A 21,952-nucleotide genomic window follows, 5' to 3' on the forward strand; every position below is an offset into this window, starting at 1 on the left:
GCCTGTTACAAGCAATAAACCAGTTAATTATTGTAAGCGGTAACAACGAAACTATGTTAGAACGTTACGTTTATCAACGCAGATTATCTTTTAATGTTTTTTCCTGCAGAAAATTAAAGTAAATAAGAAACATTGTATGGTTTATAGACAGGAGTATAATTCCACAACGACCAAAGAAATATTAAAATATATATTAACATTTAAATCATTATTTAATTGCAGTTTTTTTTTCCCAACTGCGTATACTTATAATGTACATGTTAATCTGCTAATCTGCCAGTATAAATTTTTTTTTTAAAGAATTAAATGAAAATTACATTTTTTTTCCCCATGAACTTTTATGTTTTTAAGCTACAACTCAGCATACAACCCGGTACCGTAAATTTTAAATTAATAAAACAAATATTATTATCCGGTGACTTACCTGTTGTCTCTTCTCAGTTCTTGGCTCTCCGGCTGGACGGCCTCCTCCGGTTCATTCATACGCTTTAATAAAAACTAAACCGTTCTCCCCATGAAAGGACTATTTAGAAGGTTGGAGGTTGACGTTTGGAGCTGACGAGAGGCGGTCTGCGATGGGGAGGGAGGGGGCTACTGTTTTAGGAACAGCAACCCCAACCATAGGAACGTCCAACGGTGAGGGCAGAATGGGGCAGAGAGGAGCAGAATGGGACTGGTTCCCCCTCCCTGGGGTGTTTATTGCCTCTCCGTGCCCCGCACACTCCCCTGTGTTGTGTCAGCAGAGCTGGTGTTTTAGGTAATAACAGCCCAGCCAGGCATGTACGCTATTATACTCAATCAGATAACCCAACTGCAGGGGTTAAACCCAGGACCCAGCCTTCGGGTTTCAGTAAAAACTCTCATTACCTTCAGCCACACGTTAAGACCTACGGGTACAGAAGGAGAAGAGGGTCCTGCTCTTGTGAGCTTACAATCTATTAGGGCATAAGGAGGGATGAGGCAGAAGGGGCCGCTTAACCATAGCGAGCGTCACAAAAATGTCATTTTAAGAATAATAAGAACTTCAATTAAAATGAAGCAGGAAAATATTATAAAATATTAATTAAAATATGTTTAGTCATTTTTCCACCATTCATTTTTTTTTTATTATTATTTTACAGCACTTGGCAATTATTTCTTTGAATTTTAGAAAAAAACCTGAAAAAAAGTAATTAGCGGTAACAGGATTTTTAGGAGTCAAACTTTTGACTTTCCATTTTTAAAAGTCTTAAATGTAACAAAAATACAAATAAGAAATTCTATGCCATAATAAGAACCGCAAATGAATTTGTATTGATTGTATCTGTAAGATCTTGATTCCTCTTTTGAATTGTAAGCTCCGCAGGCCAGGGCTCTCGGTATTCAGGAACGGACTGGGAGTGAATGACATACGATACGCGGGCGCAGGCTACACCCTTAGCGTCATTGGGCAACGTCCCACTTTGGCATTTGCACATTTACTGTTAGGGCTACATGAATAGGCCAAGTCAGGATTGCACCAAAATAGTGATAAATTATTAAAATAATTTATATAATTAAAAAATAAATGAATAGCATTTTTTTATAGCAAAATCTGAACGCTGCTTTGACATTTAAATCAGTTTTACCCTCTACCACTTCTGCTGGGAGGCTGTTCTACTTATCTACCACCCTCTCAGTAAAGTTTTTAAAAAACTAGGGACTATTATTCTGTTGTGATGAATCAGACCGTTCCGGACTGGTTGTGGGGAGAGTCTTCTCACTGTTGATTGGCACAAACCCGTTTAATGTTTGCTATAAACAAATTGTGTATGCGCTGTTCCATGAAGGTGACCCGAGGTGGGGGAGGAGCGCTAATCACTTCCAAAAAGACTGCAGGTAATTCAGTCCTCGTTAGTGCAGTATAATTCCACAACGATCAAAGAAATATACAATGTGAACGTACCAAGATTCATTAATCTGTTAATCTGCGAGTATAAAAAGAAATAATTTAAAAAAATTAAATTAAAATGAAATTATTTATTCTTATTTTACCTTTTTTTTTTTTTTCCCCGCATTCAGTACAACCCGGTTCTATTTTCCTATATCAATAGAAAAAGGGGTATCGTACAAAAAATATTATTAGCTCCAAACAAAAGAAAAAAAAAATCACTGGCCACCATCAATGTGGGCAAATATTTCCTTAAATATTTTTTTACTTTTTACTTTTTTTCCTATAGTTTTTTTTGACATAGATGCTTTATATCACATGGATAATAATAATAAACAATAATAATAATATAATAACTAAAAGCGAGGCACAAGGGTTTGGCAGAGGAATTTGAAGCCTGTAGAAGAAATAGTTAATATACTAAATAGTTAATATGATAGAACCTGATACATTAGTTCAGCTGTTCATAGGTCATCCCCACTCGGTTACAATGTCACGGAATGATAGTATGTATTTACATAAACATTTGTATAGATTAACTCTCGCCTGACTGTGAATATGCATATTCCTTTTTCTCTGTCCTGGTGAAGGTAGGTGATGCTGGGCGTGGCTGCGTGTCAATCACACAGGTGACTCCTCCCACCAGCTTGGGACAGGTTGTACTCCCAAGGAGAAGCTGAACGGAAATATTCACAGCCTGATGACGAACAGAATGAAGACCTTTCTGTACTTGCTGTGTCTGTTCTGTCTCTTCGCTGTCTGCGGGGCTGCGTCAGGTAAGGAGAAATACATGGTTATAATAACCCCCCCAAGTCCGTCTAAATCAAAAGTCTAAGGATATTAGGACCCCGTCAGATCACTTGGTTAGTCACTTTATCAGAGACATTAGAAATAGGCAGATCAGACCCCATCGGCCTATCTATCCTGATGTAAAGACCTAAACTATACTAGCCTCTACCACATCTGCTGGGAGGATGTTCCACTTATTTACCACCCTCTCAGTAAAGCAAGAGTTCCTTGCCCCCCAAGCCTCAGGGGTTTTACCCACTCAAAGGTAGAATGGGCAGTAAACTTGTTTACGCAGAGCCCTCCTTTCTTTTATTCTTGTTTTGTGATTTAATGTTATGCGCTCTTTACTCATTGTACAGCTCTACAGAATATGATGGCGCTATATAAATCAGTAACTAATAATAGTTGACTTTTTCATATTCTATTCTGATTATATCCAAATATTATTTTATTATTATTATTTATTATTATTGTTATTATGTATTGTTTTATATAGCACCATCATATTTCGCAGCGCTGTACAATAAAATATCACAATAGTTGTTTTTCCTCGCTGCTATATCACAGCTGTACCTCCTTATTTTCCATAAGGATCCTTATTAGAACCATCTAGTCCCCACTGCGAGTCTTCTCTCCCTGCCTAGGGATGTCCACGCTGTATGGCTTCACCATCTCAACCACATTTATGTCTCACATTGAAGTCCAGCACTTAAAAAAAAAAAAAAAAGACACTACCATACAGAATTACTATATACCACATTTGCTGAGAACCATCCGCGTATCCACTACTTTTTGTGAACTAATAGATATTTTTTTTAGCCCTGCTCTTGTTTGGTTTATTTATTAGATCTGCTTTTTTTTATACTGTTTTTATGTGTATTGGTGATATCTGTTTTCTGTTTCTCCTTCAGCGCCAGAAGAATTACACGTTAATAGTTTATTGCAGTGTCCTGGTGAGTAAATCGTGTCTATTTCTATCGGGGTCCTTTTATCTGTTACCAGGACCCTCGTTACTGCCTATGGGGCTGAGCTGGTGGGACCCATCACTACGTGTCCTCCTGGGTCAGGAGGTGTTTTTGGGTCGATGGTGCCAGTAGCCCCTTGGGGTCACTTTAGGTTAAGCCGTAAACGTCCCTTGTGTTTCCCAAGATGGTGTAGAAAGCCCATATGCCAAATCCTAAAACCCTAATGTCCCTTTACTGGCCTTATAGAGGAGGACATCTGCAGCGTGGCCAGCAAATGCTGCGTGACCGGCGTCGACAGCTACGGGTGGATAGCAGCTGCCGTGGGTTGGAGCCTCTGGTTCCTCACCCTCATCCTGTTCTGCGTTGGCAAAATCATGGACCTGCGCCCAGACGAACCCAAATACCTTCAGGCGTGAGAGATATGGAACCGCCGGCCACGGGACTTAATAACGGGCGATATCATCGATCGCGCCCCAGGACATCAAGAGAAGGAACGTCTGCATCTGGTTAGAAGGTTGAAGAGTTTAAAGGGATAGCAAAGACCAGAAGAGTCCGACCATTAATCGCTTATTTAATTCTAATAAATGTAACTTTTAAACTGTTTTTTAATATATTATAAGAAGACAGGCAGCCTGTTGGTATTTCAAGTGTACAGCGTCATAAGGAGACATCATTGTTTGTGTATATAAATATATATATATATATATATATATATATATATATATATATAATATACATAAAAACCTATGTGAAATAAAAAAAAAATTCTACCATGTTTGGAGAGACTTTTACTTTTTATTCTTTTAATGACCCTAAATTGTTAGAAATAAACCACAGAGTTCAAACTCAGATTATATCTAGAACCTTAAAGTTAAAGTTTAATTAATGTGATTCCTATGTTTTAATATAAGTTTTATTGGTTATGAGGCTTTTTATTCAGATAAAAAAAAAATATATATTTTTTTAAATTAAACCAAAAGGGGTTTAATTTAAAAAAATATATATATATTTTTATAAAATAAGAAATAAACATAAAATGAAGAATAAACAGAATCGTTGAATTTGTTTTAAAGACTTTATTTATACATGACATGCATCGAGCCACCATGTGACACAACCGGCGAGACCGTGTCCCTTCCACTACCGCAGCGTGCAAATAATAAAAAAAAAATAAATGTAAAAAAAACACAAAAAAACATTAATGAAAACTGAGATCACGGCAAACCCGCTAACACACCCTCCCTCCCCATAAACTGGTCCTGCCAGTCAGTCCCCTTCCCGGAAAATGTACAAAGCTGTTTATATACAAATGTTTTGTGTTTGCGTTGTTCTGACTCTGCGCGACTCCATCGCCCGTCTCTGCCCGCTGACCGGTCCTTTCACCGCAAGACAGACCCGCTTCTTGTACAGCGAAAGTACACGGGTGGGAACAGTTATCGGCGAATAGGTAGGGTGTCATTTATAGGGGTCTTCGACACGAAATCCGGCCCTCGGCTTGACCCACTTTTTTTTTTTTTTATTAAAGTCAAATGGATGGGAAAGGGTTAAAAAGCATGCCCCATATGCCCTTTCCCTGATGACATGGGGGTAAATACGTATTCATTCTATATCGTGAATGAAGAGGTTTCCCCAAAGTACCTAATATTTTAGAAAGCTAAATATTTAGATTTAGGACTTTAGCCGGTTACTAAGACAGAGGTATTCAAAGAGGCTTTAAAAACAGGTGTGGTTTAAAATCACTATTAATGCACTGGCTGACACTTCCCACTGGGGACTTTAGAGCTTTAGAAGGATATTATGGCCACTTTAATGCATACAATAGCTGCATGGCCCCTTTAGATTTTTATTTATTTATTTTCCTCTAGGAAATGCACGGGGGGGGGGCATTCTGCATAATTCCCCCATATGCATTTGCCTGTTTCCTGCCCCCTCCCCCCAGCTATTTTCTGTGCAGGTGCTCATAGATCCATATTCATGCTGTCCCTTTAAATATCTGTCCTTGTATACTTATCATTCCACCCCTACTGAATCTATTCTATGCTCTCTCTATGACATTTCTATTCATTCCTATGCGGTGAGCTGCAGCAATTGCTCTCTTAATAGTTTTAGCGCAGAGCTGGTTAGAGGGGTACACTGATTGCGAAATACACCGTATGGTGATCAAAACTGCCCCACTACCACCCCTCTCCCCTGGCCATGGTGGTCCGTGTAAACCACTCCATTAACATTCACCGCCAGGGGAGTCTAAAAACTGTCTCTTCTGTACCAACGAGCCACGTCCAAAATGTCCGGACCCCCCTACATACTAAATCAACACTTACCTGCTGAAGAACCGTCCCCCACCTTCACTACATGAACAAGCGTCCACCAACAACCCAGCCTCCTCTCCCACACGGTCATTTAATTACTATTTGGAATCCAGAAGCTGGCAGAGAAAGATGGGAGTTGGAGTCCAGGACTGTCCGGGGGGCTCCAACCCGACCAGCACCAAATCAGGTCAAATCCCAGCCGAAAAGACCACCCGCTCCTAACCCTATAGAGGGGCAAATGCCTCTACTACATACCTCCTTGTGGCAAAGCCCCTGCCTAAGGGGCAATGCTCAGTCGATGCACCCACATCTATGCAGACCCTTTAAACAATCAGAAATACACACCTGTGGGCAAGCATGCATTTTATTTGGATGGGTGGCAGGGTCTGACCTTGTTTTGGGAAGATATTTACCCCCCCAAACACAAAGCGAAGCCTCAACGCCTAGCAAATGATTTATATTGAGCATATTGTCTCTGACCCCAGGGTGTAAACCATACAAACCCTCTGATATGACAACAAACACCCCGTTCCAGTACCTCTTACCTGTTTACCAGCCTTTAGCTAACTGCCCTTGTTTTTATCCTGGGGGGGGGGCATTCAAAAAACTAACATCCCGAAGAACATACTCAGTAACCAGCAAAATGTCCCAAGTTAATAACAATTCCCCCAGATTCTTAAACGCAAATCTGCAAAAATACATTTAAAATATTTTTCGGCTTTATCCAAAATGTATTTAACTTTGGGTATTCTAAGCGTCTCGCGGAAACTTAGTAATACAGATTAAGCTGATTGCCTTGATGAAATATATTTAAAATTGATGAAAGCTGTTTTAAAAAATATCATTTTTAGGATGGATTTAATCCAATTACATTTCTTTCCAGGAATTAGTTTTATTAGAACAGATACATATACCCCTTCACTTTTTGGTATGGCCCAGACCTTCTGGTTAGGTGGTAACCAAGTCCCCAGATCCATAGACTTCTCATTCTGGACAGCACAAGCTCTAGAACATGGAACTAGAAGGAATGTAGGGACTTAACTGAGCCAAGTCTCATTTGTAAGGGATGGAGAAGGCAAGATGCCCCCCATGTCTTTCTTATAACCCTCTACAAGTCCTTGAGGGCCTCTTCGAACATGGTCGGTAACTATCAAGCCGTTCTTCTGTCCTTTCTTGGTAGATAATGCTGGGTTGCTCCACCTGGACCAACCCTACCTAGCAAATATATTTATTTAAAATTTCTTCCCTTTAAAAAAATATTTCACCCCACTATTAAAAAAAAAGAAAAAAAAAAAAAAGATTTTTAGACCGATTTTTAGATCTGACACGGATCGGTAAATCTTTTGCCTACGTGATATACCGAAAACTCGAAAAAGGTTTACCCAGATGTCACCAACGAGTCAGTCCTCCAGGCAAATGCACCACGCCACGTGTAGGATTGTTATTGCTTGTAGAGTGTTGTTCATGGCACTTTGTGATTGCAAGCTCTTGGGTACAGATTTGCCTCAAGTCGGACTGGCGTTCTGCATTTCAACCCCTTCTTCAGTCGATCGTGTCTAAGACTAGCACAGGCAAAGTTGTTTTTTTTTAGATGAATTCCGTTTTTTTAGGGAAGAATGTTCGTTGGTAACAGTAGACGTGCCGGAATTTGCCTTTTCCTGTACAATTGCAGTTTTGTTTTATCAAACTACTTGTGTTTTTGGAGTGGTCCCATGATAGAAGAGCCCCCAGTAATGTTGGAGAACTGCGGGACCCATTCTAAGCTAAACAACGTTTCAGTTTTGATCGAGTCGTTTATCAACATCCACCCTGCTTCAGTCTAATCTTACTATACGGAGTCCCAAAATGTATAAAATTCACCCTGTTCCCAAGTATTTTTGTGTAACCTGTATGTAAGGTTTTGTACGTACAGCCCATGGACGAGCATCTCCTCTTGGCCGCGTCCAGCCTTTCCATGGATGCTCTGCTGGACAACGTGTTGGTCAGCCAATCCGGTTCCAAGGAAGTCTCAAAAGGTCTTCTCCAACTTCTCTGTTACATCTCGTCCTCTGATTTGCCCGACATCTCTTCCAGCTTCCACGGGAAGCAGATGTGAAGACACCAGCGACTGCCCCAATCAGCTATGGTAGGTGGTCACGACTGCTTGCTTTTGAGAGAGGCGCAGAAGTTCCTCCCGGATGGCCTTAATGAGGGACGCGGAAGAATGACCAGGGTGGAGGTCCTCAGCTGAGCCCGAGGGGTAACAGATGGAGGGTGTGAGATGATTGGTCGGCAAAGGCTGGCGACCTGGAACCCTGTTCCCTGAGAACATCTGAGATGCCCCATAATCCTGGGGTCCATGCGGGTGACTCTGGAAAGAAAACAAAAAATAAATACTGGTAAATTCTTTATGCCATGGCGCCAGCCAAAACATTAAACCATCAGTTAGTCCCGATTTGCTGTAGGAATCTTACGGGTTCTCTGTGGGTGATGTTCCGTGTGGACTCCTCATCGGGGTGGTAATATGAGGACCAGCCAGGAGCTGCTGCCGGAGGTTGTCCCACCTTGTTGGATTGCAGTTCTGAGGTCTGAGCCCCGATTCTGCTGGCTATTCCCACCTGTGTCAGTTGGTGGATCTGGGCAGAACCTTCAAGGACAGGCCAAGAAATAGAGAATGACCATTATTTAGCCTACAAAAGTGTCAACGTACAAGGTGTCAAGTAAAACACAGATCTACTGAAATGCTATTCCATTTATCTACTACTCTACTAATGAAGAACTGAACACAAGGTTTCATATCCAGCAACCATGAAAGGTAGATCTCCATAAAACCATGTTAAGGAGGCTTTAGAAACCAGAATTTAATTTGGGTAAGGTAGGGGGCAGTCAACATGAGGTTAATCTTTGTTGAACTATCATTTCCATCATCCTACCATATTGGAAGGGTGGAAGCCATTTACCCCCATTTACGCCTCTTACCTGCAGTGCTCCCAAGGGGCCGCGGTCTTGCTACCGGTGGTATCTCCTCTGAGTAAATACCCCTGGCAGGGTACTGGGTATCAGCCTGCTGGGGGTCTGTCTGTCCCACCTCTGCTGAGTGCAGGAAGCCCGACCCAAAACCAGGATTTCTGAAAGGATAAAAAGGGTGAAACTTCCAACCACAGCAATGGTCTACCACCCCAAACCTCATAAGCATCACCGAGGTGCTGATAATGGTGAAAATATACTGGTGGGCAGAAATATATCTGTATATTTATATAGGGAGGGACATATTCCCTGCAATTAAGTAGGACATGGGGTCAGAAATACTGGGGACCCCACAGAATCCATTATTGACCCCCAAAGCATCGGCACTGCTCTTCCATCAAGGACGAGAACAAGGTATACAGTTTTTGTTTTTACATGGTGCTTAAAGGACAAGGGCTAACCTTGACTACAATTCCCATTATCCTCAGGTAGACTGAGAATGAAGGTTTCTTTATGAAACGTAACAATTTTCATTTTTTATTTAATTCTAAAAGTAATAAAATTTATAAGTTGCCTATAATGCCCTAGAAAGCCAAAAATACATACCAGACAAGTTCTGTTAATTGTGTTTCAGCTATGGCTGGTCTGTTATGTTATAATGTTATTATTGGAGGTGAAAACCCTAACATAATAATAATAATAATAATAATAATAATGATAAATACATAATAAATCTATCTCTTCATAAAAATGACTAGTAACACTTACGCACGTTAACCCCTTTGGGATGTTACGCAGAAACTATAACATTCAGTTCAGTTTTTAAAGTACGCCTTCCAGCCAGGGCATGGATCAAAAAAAATAATGCAATAGTGCAACGGCGTGCGACGGACGTGTTACAAACCACAGAACAATCTGTTTTTACAATCGGTGATCCAAGCACAGCTCCGAACTCAATGAGCCATGACCGCCATGCTATAACTAGGTCCTTGTTGCCCAATGAAGTCTTTAGAGATTCTCTGGGTCTGATTGGCCAAAGGAGGCGTCCAGAAATGGCTGTGTTGATCTCGTCTTAAATTCAGGAGCCATAAGCATACCCCATGCATGTTTAAATCCCCTCGCTGTATTATCTTTTTGCCACTTCTGCTGGGAGACTGTTCCACGTATCTACCACCCTCTCAGTAAAGTAAAAATCTCAGCCAAGGGCAGAGATATAGCAAGTTATGGGGTTTATTCCTTGTAGCCCCTAATGCTTCCTATTCTCTTTATGTTGGTCATGTTACCTTGTTAGGTGATTCGGAGCAGGAGGCTGGGCCATGTTATAATCCACGTACCTCTGAAATTAAACAAAATAATTCATTGCTGTGAATACAGAAAGTCCCCGACTTACGTAAGCGAATCGTTCCGCAGCTCTATGCGTTTCTTCACCACTCATCATCCGCCAACCCGTCTAACATGTTAAGGGCTCCTGGAGTACTTCAGCGAAAGGGCGGAGCCACGGCACACACATCCACAGGGACAGCCCCCTCCAAATTGGCCTGTTCCTCCAATTGGGGGAGAGGGTGTGTGTGTGTGTGTGTGTGTGGAGGCTCCGCCCTTTTGCGGAAGGGCTCTGGGGAGCGGACAGAAGCGGATGGAGAAAAAGGAGAAGTGGAAACGGAGACGGAAACCGTCAGCGAAGAAGATAGAGAGCATCAGAATGCATGAGAGAGTGTGAGTGAGAGCGTCAGAATGTGTAAGAGTGTGATAGAGAGCATCAGAATGTACAAGAAAGCGTGATAGAGAGTGTCAGAATGTATGAGAGAGTGTGATAGAGAGCGTAAGAATGTATGAGAGAATATGATGGAGCGTCCGAATGTAAGAGAGTGTTAGAGAGCGCGTCAGAATGTATGAGAGAGTGTGAGAGTGTCAGAATCTATGAGAAAGTGTGATAGAGAGCGTCAGAATGAATAAGAGAGTGTGAGAGTGTCAGAATGTATGAGAGAGTGTGAGAGATAGTAAACATATGTAGGAGCTTTGTAGGTCGGGGTCCGTCTGTATATCTTTTCAGTTTTGCCATTTGTTGGTTGCCGTCACTTACATTGAAGTGCGATGCTTGATGAGGGGCATAAGGACTCCCCCACGGTGCAGGAGTCCGTCCGGTGCGAGCTGGGGTGCTGCTTACAGGCTGGGGCCCTGAAGGGCCACTGGTCTGTGTGACCCCTGGAACACCAGAGGTCTGGCTGCCCGGAGCCACCAGGGCAAAGGCATCGTCAAGCAGAGACTGCATAGTTTGCCGAACTTCTTCAATGGAAGGTTGAGGGGCCACATACTGCGCAGGAGCCGGGGGCCGATGCGGAGAGCCGGGGAATTTCCCCAGGTCGGAAACCGGCGTCGGGTTGTCAGAGGGGAGATCTGGGTCCGACTGACAAAAACACAGGAATCAACGCATTGGTGGTGACCAACCTGACTTCCATGACATAGTTAAGGGCCACCATCATGTTATCTCTATGTACGGCTGGTCACAACATATTTAAAGCTCCTGTTCCACTAATACAACTGCATTCTTTAGTATGTTAAGCAAATAATCCTTAGCAAATCCACCACCAAAAGTGTTTGGCCCGGACAAGGTGTGTACTCACCACATAGGCCGAGTTACTGACCCCCGGCTGTCTCTTGTAAGTCCCGTCACTATCAGTAGCGATGAGACGATCTCTGTCAGCGTCCGGCGGGCTTCCAGACCCCGGCTGTCTGCGGCGCTGCTTCGGAGAACGCCTTGCTCTGGAGCTGCCAAAAAACAGGCGTAAAATATTCACCATTCGACTCGATAATTTAAAGTTAATATCGAAACCAACCCACTGGTATAAAGAAGGAAAAAATTTCATACATTGAGCCAAAGCCATTCTTGAAGCCAGAAACCAACAATGGCCAAGCGAGTTAGATTCCCCGTGGGACCTCTTTACCTCCTCCTTGGTTCGATGAAGACTGTAGGAACCCCCGAGATGGGATCTAGGATCTTATCAAACTGCATCTGAGCCTTGCGGTACATGCGCTGCCTCTCCTTGGTGTCCGTCATTCCCACCACGTCCACCAGTGGAAACTCGTAGTGACCTTTGCGTTTGGCCCTCAGCCGGATCTTGTTACGATGATGCTCGATTTCTGACTTGTGGCGCAGAGTCGTCTGAATCTAAACAAGAGTTGAAAACGTAATTCTGAGGAGATATTACCCACCGGACCCCCTGTACGCCACCATCACCGAGAGTCTACCCCCCAAGCCTCACAGAAGAGACACGGTCCCTACCTCCCTGTTGATCTTGTTGGCCTCGACTTCTCGTTCAGACATGGAGAGTCCGTGCATCGGAGGAGCCGCGATGGGCTGCATAGCGATGAGCTGGATCTTGCTGGGGAATCGCCTGCTGGCCTCGGAGGAACGAGACATCCGGTCCACGTGTTCAAATATGGAGGCGGAGGAGTGCTGTTCGGTGCCGCTGCTCAACACCGGCATCTCTGCGGAAATACAGCCAGTCGCAACATTGTTACAACTGGATTCTGTCCGTTCCAGACCGGCGTCATCTATTGGGACGTTACGATATGCTGTAAGGTGCCGCTGTATTTGTGGAAACCAACATTCCACAAACCATCAATCGCTAAGTGACGTTAGTTATTGGTTTACATAGTGCCATCATGTTCCATGGCGTTGTACATTGGGATCTATTAATTCTTTAATGGAAGCGCCATTGCCCCAAGACTTAGGGGTATCCCTGGAGGAGCACGGGGCAAACAAAGCCTCTCTTCTCCTCCTAATGCTGCCTCCGACTTAATGGCCACCTCCAACTTACCTCCTTTGGTTACCGGGCGTGATTTGATTTCGCGAGGGGGTGCAGAAGGTCTGGGCGATCCCTCCTCTGCAGATTCCTTCCCGCTGGACGGTTCACTGGCGGTTGATCCAGCATCAGAGGGGGTAATTCTGCTGTTAAAAAAACAAACAAGTCACATCATCCTCAGCCAGAAACGAGGTCATAATAACCGACCAGGCTACAGTTCAAGTACCTCTCAAACTAATAAAAATACACAAGCAAATACAGAGCTCACCTCCCGCGATGCCTAGCGACTTTTAGGGGTTTGGACGAGCCTTTGGACTTTGGAGTCGGAACCTCTCCATTCTCAGACGGAGTGGAGTCCTTGAGGGGTCCGTGAAGGACCGCTGGGGGTGGCTCGTGGACGACCAAAATTTCATCTTTATTGTGTTGGCCAAGGTGTTGCTTAGCGAAGTCGAAGCCTTTGACGCACGGGGCCTGCAGCTGTAGAAAGACGAGGACCAATGAAACGGTAACCCTACTTAAGAGGCGGCTTAATATTTAACAAAGCAGGCGCTCGTCTGGGTCAACGTTAATTATTAAGCATTAGCTCAAACGACTGGCCATGAGTTTGGTCTTTAGGGATGAAATTGGCCGCTTTTGGTGCCGATCGGACAATAAGTCGGTCCATGGTATTCCTTATTGCTTTAAAAGGTGCTGTTCCACTTAGACAACATATGGGCATGTTAAATTAATTACCTGTAAACGGTTTAATCACATAAAAAACAATACAGAAAAAGTTTTCTATTTCAGTTTTAATGGCGACAACCTGCTTTTGTCAGCAATATATGAAATGTATATGTGTCAGGGAAAAATGGCTGACGTGGTCACACCTGTACAGATTTAAACTGCTGGAATTTATCCCTGGGTGTAATGCACATTTCAGCCACCGGGTGGCAGACTATGCCCGCTGGGCAGTATTGCGTGGCGTATTTAAGCGTCCGTGCGTTATATCGCGTACACTAATGATAAAAACATTTGTTTCCGAGCGCTCTAGACGTTGAGTCATGTAAGCAACCATCACTGTCAGAAACGCACCAACAGTCACCGCGGAAGCTGGATGGGAGCAGATTTTGCAGTCTCTTTCAAAAATAAAAATGGCTACTTTAAACCCGACTGCACGTGAACTAACCAAGCATAAAATCTGCTAAATAATCGTAATAATAATATTTATAAAAAATGGTTCAATCAAAAGCACATAATATTTTTAGAGAAATCCCCCGCTCGCCACTCCCAGATTTATTCTTCTTCCTGTCTTATTACCAAATAAAAATAAAAAAATACTATGATCTACGATGATGATAAGCTACGAAGATGTAAGATTATATATCCAAAAACGACGGAATCAAATATATATATATATATTTTTTTTAATGTTTATTATTTTTTATTTTTTTTTTTTTTTTTTATGATAAAGTTGACCTTTTAGAAGAAAAATGTATAAGAAAATTAAAAGTAAATTTAGGTCTTTAGGAGACTAACATGATGGGAATTGTGGTCTACCACAGCTGGACCAACAGGGGTTCCTCGGGTTTTGCGGAGACCATTTCAAAAAGAGTTAAATCGTTCAACGACGAAGGAAAGCACTTTAAGACGCAGCCAGCAAACCCTGAATACGAGCTGCCAGAGCAAATTACCGCCAGAGCAGGAGAGGCCTGGGAGGCAAGTCGGCTGCCGTACATCAGCTCTGTCAGATAATCTATGAGAAGCGAAGCCATTGAGAGAGCTGCTGCCGGCGAGCTGAGAACATGAAACATTTCAAAGGCTGAAATCAGAGCTACACAATAGAGCGCAGGAGGACAAAGCGGGACCCAAGAAGAAATTGCCAACAGATCGGCCCCATCTACTCCGCCATACTGAAACCTTAATCAGTCGTTGGTCTCGTCTTCGATTCAGGAGCCGTATGCCTATCCAATGCATGTTTATATACCCTCACTGTGTTAGCCTCTACCGCTTCTGCTGGGAGCCTGTTCCACTTATCTACCGCAGCCTCCAAATAATGCCATCCCCTGGACTGCATGGCGGAGCATTTTCATTACAAACAACGCGAATCGCCTTAAAAATATTAATACAGATAGCTTGCAGGAAAATGTACTTGGCGTTGATCAGTACCCAATCAACCTTGGCCACTTCATTCCTTTCATTCTACATTGATTAGAATCTACAAATTGCCAGGTTGGGTATAAAAAGCTGGTTAATGGTTAAACTGAGCATTAATGTGTAGAGTGAGATTTCTAACCTTCTGCCTCTGCTGTAGATTGCTCATTGTGTCCGGCTGGAAGTCCAGCTTGTCCGTCCTGCACAGCTTCCAGTAAAGAATGACAATGATCACGGTGACCACCAGTACTGGGACCACCACACCGACAATGATCCACAAGTTCTGCATCTGACGGTCGGGTTCTGGCACCTGGTTTAAGGCTGTAAAAAGGGGGGGATTGAATTAACCTGAAATCTACATCCTTACAAATTTTTTTTTCCCAATATCGGGAATAAAAGAAGCTGAAGGCAAAATGTTGTGATGGGAATTTCTCAGGGTAAGCTCCTCCTCTTCATTTAGAGGGCAAGACTGGCTGCACTTATGGGTGGTGATAACATGACATAGATGTCAGTCGGTGACAAGTGGGTAGGGAGTGGGCGGGGAGGGGGCGGGATCTAGGCGGGGACGTGTGACCTGACCCGGTGTCCAGGAGAAGAAATAATTCACCCCGAGCGTCTGGGTCAAAGTATGGTCATCCTATGTTAAAAAACACTCTTTATCGTAGATGTATACAGAATTCCAAGTCAGTTCTGTATGCAGAGGATACTCACGCTGCGCGACGACACCCTGCAGGCGGTAGCCCATGATGATGGCTGCCCGCTGGATGTTGACCTCGTTGATCAGATCTGAAGCCTTAGCCGCAGAAAGCCGTCCTCCGTACTGATCCTCTATAAAATAGATCAGCTGCACGGGGTCATCGGAGCCTTCCAGGCGCGATACGTTCACCACCTAAGACATCAAACACCCAAATAGTTTTCCGCTTAAAGTTAAAAGGCGGTTATTCTCCGAGAAGGTGGGAGATGGTCTTCCGCTCACCTGGACTGTATTGCCGCCGGCAAAACTTGCCCTTTTCCACCTGCGTTTCTGCATGGTGGCTTCGCCGATCAGTTGAGCCAATTTTCTCTCCATCTCTGCCTGAAATGCTTCATCCTGGAGATGCGGCTCCATCACTCCAAGCAGGACTACAGTCAGAAGAAAAAGAAACACAAGTTACCAACGTAACAACAAAGGGCAACGCAACCAGATGTCCGTGAATGGAAACAAATGCGTTGTAGACTTCGGCTTTCTGGTTTTCTTATCCACAACCAATAAAAAGAGAACAAAACCAAATACGATGACGTCTCGCTAACCTGTCTTGAGCCACGAGTCCTTCAGCGAAGGAGACACATTGAGCTGCGGGTAACGAGACGCTGAAAAAAGGCAGAAAAGGGTAAAATTGTAACTGTGAACTGCGTAAGTAGACTGCATGAATGTCTAATGCTAGAGAATGTTCAAAGCCGCACAGGTCCTCTAAAGCTATTACCGTATGTTACAGTGGCTAGAATTCTAGGAGTTCTACTGAGCATGTGCAGGAAGTGTACTGAGGAATGCTTCCTGCTTTCAGTAGGGGGAGCTGTGGGAGGAGTTAAATAAGACAGAACTCCATTAACTTAAGAACACCTGCACCGATTCGTTTGCAGCAAAATCCACACAAAATAGACCCCAATATACATTTATTGGCCAGGTTTGAAAGCACTTTACTATATTCTCCTCTCCACCCTCTAGCCTGTGAAAACTGTAGGCAGGTTTCAATAACCTGTCTCCATCCCCCGATTTCCCAGGTCATGCCAGACTCACGTTCAGCGATCTGCTTTACGGGAAACCCCAGGAAAAAGCTGAACTCCACGAGGCTCAGGTTCCTCAGTTGGTCACTAACATCAGATCCGTTCAAATAACCGCCACGTTCCTTAACGGTGTAGGAGATGGTGACCGGAGATCTCCGAAACACCTTCCAGGACGCACCGCTTGTAATATTCACTATCTGGGGAGAGAGATGACCTGATTATATTGTCTCCATTCATTGTAAAGGGTGGTGAGATTGGCCATCAATAGGAGTTTATTCTATATATCCACAATATTTTTGGTTTTAGCTTGGATTCCCATGAAAAATTGTTATAAAAAGGATTTTACTGACAATACCCTGGGATCTGCCATGTTTAAAAAGATAAAATACATGAAAACACATTTCAAGAAGCCAATCAATGAAGCAAAATCTCAGACCACAGCGGTGGTTCTTCTGTAGCTTTTGGGCTGCAGCTTCTCCCCAAGTTCTTTATTTAACAGGGTTGCATAAATCTCAGAGGCCATGTAACCACAGTTCCTAAAAATATTACTCCTGGTCCTAAAGTTTTCCTTTTTTTCGAGTGATGTCTCTCTCTGGAAAATAAAGATGGCGGCTATTCACCTGCAGGGTAAAGTTATTGTCCTCCTGACGCCATCTTCGCACTTCGTACAGAGCAAGACTCAGCCCCCTCTGTATCTGCTCGCTGAACGTACACAGCCTGATGTCGACGGACTGCGGGACAAACTGGAGAACTGGGGGGGAAAAATGCAAAATGCTCATGCGGGATACATGCCGGGATCTCCTGGAGGGATGAGGGAATGCAGTTTCTACATCGACAAAAGTACACAGACGGGTATAAATGAGAATTTAATTTCTAGGTGCCATTTTAAGAGCCCACTAGCAGAACGCGACACCTCAATTTTTTGGGTAATGGAGCAAAATTGTTAAAATAAACAAACCGCCAGCGACATTCCATTGGTTGCTATGGGGACTGCTCCACATTTAGGACTTTGAATCACAAACTTTATCGGGAGCTTTTCTCACCGGTCTGGATGTGGTATCTTTGGTCCAGCGCCGTGCCAGTTGTCTGCAGGGAAAGGATGGGTGGATATCGGCCCTGGAGGAGGCTGCTGAGGCTCAAGGCGTTTTCAACAGCAAATGAAGTGAAGACAAAGGGCCCGGAGGTAACCATAAACGACAGCCTTGGGTATGGCGCATACACCTGCCGATGAAATAAAAAAAAAAAAACACATGCACTTTAACAATGACTGGGAAAGGGTGTTGGGTGTGTGACCCCTGCAGTCCATCGGGCACAGGGTGCCAATTAACAACCTTATTAACCCATTATTTCTGTTTTCTCCACCACCCCACACATGTGGGATTCTGAAGGGCAACGGGTGTATCCCCAGCATACTCTAAGGTATTTGAAAGTACGTACAAAAATCTATAAAATAAATGAGTTGCAGCATTAGATTTTGAGCAAAAATCATATAAAAAAGCAACAATTTATTTTCTCCAAAATGGGTTAAATAGTGCAGAATGACTATATAAACTTTAATTCTTAAATCACATTTTTCATAGAATTTTTTTTAAAATTTTATTTATAAGGCATCCATTTAAAAAAAAATGCTCAAAAAAATTTTTTTTTTTTAATAAAAATCTTAAAAATAAATTAATATCACAGAACAGGGGAAAAAAATGGACATTGTACTATTTACAATCTAAAATATATAAAATCCCATTAATAAATAATATTTTTATTGTTTTATGGGAAATATTAAAAAAAAATAAATTATACATCGCAGCAGGGCATAGAAGGGGAAATATTTGACATTGCACCATTTTTAAATAAAAAAATGAAAATACATAAAACTAGTAGTTAGTAAGATAAAAAATGTCAAATCAGATGGCTCTGTATAAAAAAAAAAAAAAGAAGACATCACAAGGTGAATGTTTTTACAGGAAAAGCTCACAGTTTTAATAATAGCAACACATTTATTGCAACTGTGAGTGTGAGAAATGAGAAATCTCTGCGAATCATCAAAATAATTAACCCTCTGAGCAAATAAACCTTAGGAGATCTGTCAGTTTATTCTTTTTTCTTAAGGTTTATAGTATAAAAACAATATAGAAACTTTTAAGGACCCTTTTCACTGTCTATGGCAACTGCCTATCGGTGCCTGCTTTCAAAATGACATCACCGTAGCACAAATATTGCAACAAACAACCAAAAAATCCCATTAACCGATATTTATGATCATACCTACTGTTCCTACCAGTGATACATTGTTGCACAAGGCTATCCTTGCTTGTGTATTACACTCCATGACAACACAACAAATTCTGTATTACCCACTAGAGATTTAATTTACCTCCCCTAACCAATCATTCTATAAATATAGAAACCCTTGAAGGGACAACCAAGCCTTGAACGTTCCATGAAAAAAGTACGGCCCTTGAAGGGTTAATGTAATAACCTGCGTCATTTAATGGGAATTCTCATAATCTGAGGTTTTCACCTCTTTACATAAAACAGTTGGGTTTACGTATAAAAAGTGATTCTCGTGCAAAGTTTCCAAATCAGTGTTATCACCCTAGCAACCGACGGAACGTTGCTGCCGACAGGATCATCCCAAACCCCTATGGATTTTACTTCTCTTCTGAAATGGGGGAAGTAATTAAGAGCATGAAAATGACGAGAGGAGTGGGACATTTCTAACCTCAAAAAAATGCGTCCTGGTTACGGAAAATGGGTGATGATTTTTGGGCAGCAATGGAAAAGCGGTTTTGTCACCATGGCAACCAATGTAACAGTACAATCCCTTTGGGAAATTCCATTGGTTTCCATGTAGACAATTTACTTTTTGCACTACTTTGCACTAGGATCAGACTTTAGACGCAAGGCCCTGATATTCTGATGCTTTGTGAATATTATCAACAGGCTCAAAAATTTGAAGATTACGGAACAAGTTCAATATAAGCTGTGAGAATGTGTTCTCGGTTGTCATTGTCGAGTGTTTGTCACCTAACATGGTCTCCAAAAGTCAACCTTTTGTTAAAAAAAATATAAAATTTAGTGGAATACTAGATCGGCCATGTTTTAGGTCAAGCTCACCATGAAATGTCCCCGTCTGTTCGGTGCTTACTCACCTCAAGCTCTACGGATCGGTTAAACTGAATCGTTAGCAGATTCTTGATGGATTCTGTGAGATTCACAATATCTGTCCCCCGTAAGACAACTGAAATAATAAAATAACCGGTAACTAAATCTTTTATAGACAAGTATAGGCATTTTTTTAAATGTTCTACTGATTAATATCTACTTTTAAGCAACAGGGCCACTTCTGAGTGGGTAAACAAAAGAATGACTCAGTCTTAATCACAAAGAGGGAGTCTCTGATTAAGCCTACGGAAGAAAGGATTTCAGTCGTTAAACAGTACTTAGTACTGCCATAAACTGTCAGTTCTGTATAGAATTTCACCCAAATATTACAATGGAGTCTCCAGCTGGTGTCCCCTACAATGATGTCCCCCAGGTCTGCTGTTATAAAATAAATAAATATAAGATAAAATATAAAATAAATAAAAATAAAATAAAACCCATTTGAAGGCAATTCAGGCTGAGCTTAGTACATGACTATAGAAAAACACAGTATGTTTAATTTGTTGTCTACCACTAATAAGGCACAGGCTGAGGTCTTGCAGTTACTACTTTATGCTTTAGTTGATGGCTGTAGTGAACTGAGTAGGCATTTTTAATCCTCCCTCACTGATTCTTGACCGTAAATGAGATAAACGAAAACAGCAAAAAAAAAAAAAAAAGTAGAATACTTTACCCGCAGTGACCAGATAGGGCTCGGGGTTGGTGATATCACACAGGAGAGGCGGTCTGGTGGTGGTTGGAGAAGTCAAAGCTGTGATGGCAGAAGGAGGTGTGATGGGCACGTGGGGTGTGGGAGATGCCGTGGTCGTGCTATAAGTGGTGCTGGTGGCTTTGGATGTTGTGGTACTCATTGTTGATGGTGTGTTCTCTGCCCTGGTCGTTGACTTGGGAGGAAGAGTCGGAACAAAAGATGTAGCTACAACTAAGCCAGACTCCGTAGGGGATGAGTTTATGTTGGAGCTTGGAATGGGTTGCAAGCTTGTGGTGGGTTTCATGGTTAAACTGAAAGATGGACTCAAAGTGGGAGTCAAACTTAGTGTGAGTGGCTCACTCGGGGTGGATGGCAATTCTGCTGTAGATGTATCAAAATGATTCACTGGAGGAAAAAATGTACTCGAAGCCCCTAACGGAGTCATGATAACGGAAACCCCTGTTACGGGAGTGTTAGACACAACCAGGGATGTTTGAAGTGTCTCCTCGATCAAAGCACTGCTGGTATGATCAGAACCAATAGAGGAGGTGAGTGTCTCCGGTATGGCAGAAGAAGAGAGTAAAGGCAGAAGTGGAGAGGTAGAACCTGTAACATTTGAGGTATAAAGAACACCAGGATCCAATTGCAAGACAGACGTAGCCTCCAAAAGTTCAGAGGATTCAGAGAAGACACTTGAACTGTCACCTGTCCACTCAGTGCTGAGAAATGGAGTCAGAGAGGAAAATGAGTTGGTGATGGAGGTCTGCCAAGGCATGTCTCCCGAGCCCTCAAAATTAATAGTTTCAGTGGTGGGTATAAAATCAGGCTCCAACACAGAGCTACTTAAAATAAAATCTGAAATTGCAAGCACAGTAGATAAGCCCTGAGGAATATTTTTGGATAGTTCACTGTACCCTAAAGAAGTCAAAGGTGTGAGAGCTTCTTCAGATAATGAAGGCCACAGGCTGCTTGGCTCTACAGTTAAATCCACTGATAAAGTTGCAAAGTCGGAAATATTCACAGTCTTTTCCGACGGAAGCCACGTTTGACTAAAATATACAACAGATTCTGTGGGCACAAAAGCTGGAGCCTCCTTTGTGTTTGAGGGTTCAAAAAGAAAACTATCGAGAGCAGGGGTTGACACCGACATAACCGTTGTGTCAAGGAATGGTTCTACGATGACAGAGGCTGTGGCAGAAAAGAAATGCTCAGAAAGTGAAGGCATAAAAATGGTAGCGTCTACCACAGAAAACATTGATGTCTCCAGTTCTACACTTTGGGACTGAAAGAAAGTGTCCATAGACGAGCCCTCAATAAGAGTGGAGTCCACAAGGCTTGTAAAATATGCAGACGAAACGAAATTGTCTAAATTCCAAGTAGATGATGGAACCATTGAACTCCAAGAGAAGACAGTGTCCAAGACTTGAGTGGTTGACTCCTCAAGAAACGTTGTGTCTGAGACTACAGTACTTTGGATACTCGGT

At 42.6% G+C, this 21,952-nt stretch overlaps 1 protein-coding gene across 1 annotated transcript; it reads right to left on the minus strand.

Annotated features, from left to right (window-relative positions):
- Positions 1-8,088: 8,088 nt before the first annotated feature.
- Positions 8,089-20,772, minus strand: LOC149275486 (UPF0606 protein KIAA1549-like). The gene is made up of 19 exons (XM_089504693.1): positions 20,451-20,772; positions 19,765-19,853; positions 17,659-17,836; positions 17,236-17,366; positions 16,629-16,812; positions 16,142-16,201; positions 15,828-15,973; positions 15,563-15,740; positions 14,994-15,172; positions 12,990-13,198; positions 12,737-12,864; positions 12,199-12,404; positions 11,861-12,084; positions 11,540-11,684; positions 11,014-11,322; positions 10,202-10,254; positions 8,931-9,079; positions 8,426-8,598; positions 8,089-8,322 (listed from the first exon to the last, which is right to left on the minus strand). Exons 1-19 carry the CDS (start codon positions 20,770-20,772, stop codon positions 8,089-8,091), a joined length of 3,297 nt encoding a protein of 1,098 aa, XP_089360819.1.
- Positions 20,773-21,952: the final 1,180 nt, after the last annotated feature.

Source organism: Sceloporus occidentalis, unplaced genomic scaffold, assembly GCF_023333645.1.
Source record: "Sceloporus occidentalis isolate IW3139 unplaced genomic scaffold, rSceOcc1.0.p SCAF_284, whole genome shotgun sequence".
NCBI lineage: Eukaryota > Metazoa > Chordata > Lepidosauria > Squamata > Phrynosomatidae > Sceloporus > Sceloporus occidentalis.